Source organism: Myotis brandtii, unplaced genomic scaffold, assembly GCF_000412655.1.
Source record: "Myotis brandtii unplaced genomic scaffold, ASM41265v1 scaffold4134, whole genome shotgun sequence".
NCBI classification, from domain to species: domain Eukaryota; kingdom Metazoa; phylum Chordata; class Mammalia; order Chiroptera; family Vespertilionidae; genus Myotis; species Myotis brandtii.
In genome coordinates, this window is record NW_005365881.1 from 27078 (window position 1) to 32936 (window position 5859).

General features: G+C 47.5%; 1 protein-coding gene across 3 annotated transcripts in view; it reads left to right on the forward strand.

Annotated features, from left to right (window-relative positions):
• Positions 1 to 5824, forward strand: part of LOC102240460 (bile salt sulfotransferase) — an 8396-nt gene extending 2572 nt beyond the window's left edge. The window contains exons 2-6 of one of the 3 annotated variants that reach the window (XM_005873597.2): positions 293 to 501; positions 944 to 1070; positions 1903 to 1997; positions 3868 to 4048; positions 5530 to 5824. In XM_005873597.2, the coding sequence (XP_005873659.1) occupies positions 293 to 501; positions 944 to 1070; positions 1903 to 1997; positions 3868 to 4048; positions 5530 to 5642 (725 nt within the window). In that variant the 3' untranslated portion in view covers positions 5643 to 5824. Of the gene's footprint in view, positions 1 to 292; positions 502 to 943; positions 1071 to 1902; positions 1998 to 3867; positions 4049 to 4951; positions 5034 to 5529 lie in introns of those variants that run through there. The other 2 variants (XM_005873598.2, XM_005873599.2) reach the window with 2 other exon arrangements.
• The last annotated feature ends 35 nt before the right edge of the window (positions 5825 to 5859 follow it).

Consider the following 5859-nt stretch of genomic DNA (forward strand, 5'->3'; position numbering starts at 1 on the left):
CTGGGACCCCTCAGTCCGCAGGCCAATGCTCTATCCACCGAGCCAAACCAGCTAGGGCAGATGTTTCTCTATCTTCCTTTCCCTTCCTCTCTGAACTCAATAAAAATATATATATTTTAAAAAAAGAATGAAGGATCAATGGAATGTGACTAAAAGGAAAACAAGATAAGAAATAATGATCAGTTGGATGTATGGACATGAGCGTCCTTACTGAAATAACACCACCTTTCAGATGGCACGGTGGAGTCAAAAGTCCTTTGAAGGAGGTAACGCTCTGTTCTTCCTTATCCAGGAACCAATTGGATAAAGGAGATCATCAATCTGATCCACACCAGGGGAGATCCCAGCTGGGTGCAGTCTGTGGTCAGCTGGGAACGTTCCCCTTGGATAGAGACCCCTGAAGGGTTTGAACTTATCAAGAAGCAGAAAGACCCGCGCTCCTACACCTCCCACCTCCCCATGCAGCTCTTCCCCAAGTCACTCTTCACGTCCAAGGCCAAGGTGAGCTCCTAATGTAATGTCACTTTCATACTAAGGCCCGGTGCACAAATTCATGCACTGGTGGGGTCCCTCGGCCTGGCCGGCGGGGATCAGGCCAACAACGGCTCTCTGACATCCCCCGAGGGGTTCCGGATTGCAAGAGGGCGCAGGCCAGGCCGAGGGAGGGCCCCAGGGCGTGTCTGGCCCGTCTTGCCCAGTCCCGATCGGCCGGACCCCAGCAGCAAGCTAACCTACCGGTCAGAGCGTCTGCTCCTTCCGTGGAGCCTAAGTAAATGCCTGCCGTGTGGCGGGTTCTCCATGAATTCTGTTAAATCAGTGAAGTAGAGAAGATGAACTTCTAGCCAAACACGTCAATGGGAATGGGGTTTTTCTCCATTGGCCCAAATCCTGAGCAGGGGAAGTGGGTACACTTATTCTTGTTATTCCCCCCCCCCCATTTAAGGTTATTTACATCATGAGAAATCCCAGAGATGTGATTATTTCCGGTTATCATTTCCACAAGACATTGAAAATTACCAAAAATCCAAGTTCATTTGAAGAATATTTTGAATGGTTCCTTCGAGGACATGGTGAGTCGGACTCAAAATAAGGTGGGGTTCCTGCCCTTCGCCTTCAGGTCTCACTGTCTCATGGTGGATACAACCATCGACAATATGACACCAGTGTCATGAAACCTATAACCCGGATTCTGGGCATCTTGGCATACAGTTTATGGCATCTCGTTATTCACAGAAAAAAACACACAAAAAAACAAAGACATCAACTTCAAACTAGGTGGAATTTAAGTTTAGCTCTTTCATTCCCTAAGGAAATGCTCTTCAAAATTCAAAATCATTTTATCGCAGGTAGATCTGGAGCTCATCTCATAGTATCCTATAGAGCACTCAGGCTATAGAGCTCAGCCATCCAGGCTATAAATGTAAAATTCTATTTTTTAAAGTATATTTTTATTGATTTCATAGAGGAAGGGAGAGGGAGAGAGAGAGAGAGAGAGAAACATCAATGATGAGAGAGATTCGTTGATTGGCTGCCTTCTGCATGCCCCCTGATGGGGATTGAGCCTGCAACCCAGGCATATACCCTGACCGAAATCGAACCATGACCTCCTGATTCACAGGTTGAGGCTCAACCACTGAGCCACTCTGGCTGAGCTAGAATTCTATGTCTTATGCAAAGGAGAGGAAGAGAATTTCCAGCACTTGAGTCACTTGCTCATAAAATAAAAAAAAATAAGAAAGAGTAAAAAGGGAAAGCAAAGACACGCTGAAGGGCAACATCGTTCAATAAAAATAGGATAGAGAAAAAGAAAATTCCTAAGGCGTGGGTAACATGAGCAGCGTTGCCCAGGCAACGAAGTGCAGAATCATCCACTAGTCACCTCTCTCCTTGCTTCTCTTGCAGTGCCATATGGCTCATGGTTTGACCACATTGGTGGCTGGCTGCAGATGAGAGGAAAAGAGAATTTCCTATTGATATCATATGAGGAGCTGCATCAGGTAATTCTTGTCCCAAAAATGTCACTCTCCCCAACCCCATTTCTTAGCTGTCTTCCTTCCCTCCGTTCTTCAATGTTTCCCTTCGACACTTTCAATCAGAGCTGATCCCAGAAACGTGACCAATGAGGGTCATTGCCTTTTCTTTTTCTTTCTTCTTCTTTCTTCTTCTTCTTTCTTCTCCTTTCTTCTCCTTTTTTCTCTCTTCTTCTTCTTCTTCTTCTTCTTCTTCTTCTTCTTCTTCTTCTTCTTCTTCTTCTTCTTCTTCTTCTTCTTCTTTTTCTCTTTTTTCTTCTTCTCCTCTTCTTCCTCCTCCTCCTCCTCCTCCTCCTCCTCCTCCTTCTTCTTTTCCTCCAGTTGGCACATGTTCTTCCTCAGCTTTTCTAATTTATGTATTTTTACAACATTTAATGCATGCACTGAGGGAGTGCTCAACAACATCTATACTGTACAGGGGGTTGTCAACGATTCTACGGCAAAAATCTGGGAACCGCCGGCAGCTGTGGCTCAGTTGTTGAGCACTGACCTATGAACCAGGAGGTTGTGGTTCGACTCCAGGTCGGGGCACATGCCGGGGGTTGTGGAATCCTGCAGGAGGCAGCCGATGAATGATTCTCTCTCATCATTGATGTTTCTATCTCTCTATCTCAGTGGTTGGCAAACTCATTAGTCAACAGAGCCAAATATCAACAGTACAACGACTGAAATTTCTTTTGAGAGCCAAATTTTTTAAACTTAAACTATACAGGTAAGTACATTGTTATTAACTTAATGAGGGTACTCTTAAGCTGGCCTTTGCTAAAAATGTCCTCAATCTGATTGAGGTACATTCGCTGAGGTCGACCCCTTCCAACTCTCCCATCCACACTCGTCTATCTGAAACAAGTATTCAAGACGAGTGTGGATGGGAGAGTTGGAAGGGGTCAACCTCAGCGAACACCTCAAAACAATGTACCTCCCCCGCGCTGCCTGCGCCGCGTCTCCCGTCGCCCGACTGACACCCCCCATTTCTTCTAACACCACTTCTTCAAAATAGACTCGCCCAGGCCGAAGACCGACTTCTGCCCATGGGCCACGAAGTTTCAAACGCACTATATGTGCGCGCCGGCACGTGGTATTTTGTGGAAGAGCCACACTCAAGGGGCCAAAGAGCCGCATTTGGCTCACGAGCCGCAGTTTGCCGACCACTGCTCTATCCTTTTGCCTTCCACTCTGAAATCAATACAAATCTATTTTTTAAAAAAATCTGGGAACCAAGGGGCAATGTGGTTGAGGATAAAGTGTCAGGTGAGGCTTGATTGGGTCACAGCGGGTGCAGGAAGGAGTTACATGTTCCAGATCGACTGACAGGAAGGGATTCCCGTACAAATTCATTACGTCAATATTCATCGGAAGTGTCGGTCGGCATGAGAAGCAGGGGGCTCACCGGGATTTCACGCTGTATTTCTCTCTAAGGAGCATCTGCTTATAACCCTCTCATCACTCACGCACGCACTCAGACCGCGCATTTCCTAGACCAGTGGTCGGCAAACTCATTAGTCAACAGAGCCAAATATCAACAGTACAACGATTGAAATTTCTTTTGAGAGCCACATTTTTTAAACTTAAACTATATAGGTCGGTACATTGTTATGAACTTCATTAGGGTACTCCTAAGGCTTAGGAAGAGCCACACTCAAGGGGCCAAAGAGCCGCATGTGGCTCGAGAGCCGCAGTTTGCCGACCATGGTTAGCCGAACACGACGGGCTCACTCTCTTCCTGATTTCCTTCGTTTTCTGTCTCCTCCTCACCTGCATTCTCTCCTGTCTCTCCCTGTTCCCTTTTCCCCTGTTGTACTTTAATTTCATGTTTTCTCTGTTGTGGTTCTCCTAGGACCTAAAGGCCAATGTGGAGAAGGTCAGCCAATTCTTGGGCACGAAGCTAAGCCCAGAAGAACTGGACTCCGTCCTCAAGAATGTAACCTTCCAGGCCATGAAAGACAATAAAATGAGCAATTTCTCTCTAGTCCCCGATATCCATATGGATCACAGCGAAGCATGTTTTATGAGAAAAGGTAAGAGAGAGGTTCTAACTTTAAGACGTGGGTGAAACGGACAGTGAACGCTTCCCAGCTTCTACTGATGCCCTAAGACAGGGGTCCTCAAACTACGGCCCGTGGGCCACATGCAAATACAAATATTGTATTTGTTCCCGTTCTGTTTTTCTTTACTTCAAAATAAGATATGTGCAGTGTGCATAGGAATTTGTTCATAGTTTTTTTTAAACTATAGTCCGGCCCTCCAACGGTCTGAGGGACAGTGAACTGGCCCCCTGTTTAAAGAGTTTGAGGACCCCTGCCCTAAGACATGGGGTGAGGAAAATATTTCAATGTACACAGATCACATAAGCGGGACCTGACTTTATACGCTGAAGGGAGGATTTGGGGCATTTATTAGGTTGCAGGGAAAACTCAGCAACAAGAAGGCCTGCTGATGAGCCACACATTTCTTGTGTATTATCTGGTCCCGCCCATTTCCTCCTCATGTAGATGACACGCCTATCTATATATATAAAAGCCTAAGTGACCATCTGATCATTTGACTGTCCGACTGGTAGCTATGACACGCACTGACACCAGGGGGCAGTCACTCAATGCAGGAGCTGCCAAGCTGCGGTGACTTGGCAGCTGCGGTTCTCAGGTTACGCCCCCGAAACCAGAGAGGAGGGAGCCCGATTCCGGGGTGCATCACCCGAGAACCACCCTCTCACAATCCGGGATCCCTCATGGGATGTTGGAGAGCCGGTTTGGCCCAATCCCCGGAGGCCAGGCTGAGGGACCCCACCGGTGCATGAATCCGTGCACCGGGCCTCTAGTTTTCTATAAAGAGTTTCCACTCACAGTGCTAGTATGATCCCTCCATAGATAGAGTGACAATCTCCTCACGTATATGGACAATGGGAATATCTATTCCACCAGAAGAAGCCTGACCATAGGACCTTTGTGGAGAGAAACAGGACAGAAAAGACCTGTGACTTAGCTCCAGCTGAGACCCCTGCGATAAAGACCAAACATGCCCACGACACACGAGGAACGAGGGTGTGGACCGCACAGACTGGATTTTACGGTCGAGTGGCTGGGGCGAACTTGAAGAGGAGATGACACTGGACAGCATGCTGGGCTCCCCAAGGGAAGAGCATCCTACGTAAAGGAATCTGCAAGTTGGAAATTCTGGGTAGTGTTGTTGGGTGCTACGCCAGTCACAGGTGGAGACTTAAAGGCTGCAAGTTGGAAATTCTGGGTAGTGTTGGGTGCTACGCCAGTCACAGGTGGAGACTTAAAGGAAAGGAGATTGATTCGGGAGTCACAATCTATAGCAAGAACATCAGCCCGGCCGGCGCGGCTCAGCGGTTGAGCGTCAATCTATGATCCAGGAGGTCATGGTTCGGTTCTCGGTCAGGGCACAGGTCCAGGTTGCGGGCTCGATTCTCAGTGGGGGGCATGCAGGAGAGACCTTATTTCTGAATCTGATCGGACTCATGTTTTGTGTTTGACAGGAATCACTGGCGACTGGAAAAACCAGCTCACAGTGGCCCAGCAGGAAGCCTTCGATAAGGTCTACCAGGAGAAGATGGCCGGGCTCCCCCAGGGCCTCTTCCCGTGGGAATAATGGCCTCACCTGTCTGAATCGGGTGCAAACGCTGAACTTCCTGAGGTTCTTTGTGAACGGACTGCTCATACAATCCATTATACACTCATTAACACGAACCATTTTCCTTATTAACCTTAAGCCAGTGGTTCTCAACCTTCTGGCCCTTTAAATACAGTTCCTCATGTTGTGGTGACCCCCAACCATAAAATTATTTTCGTTGCTACTTCATAACTGT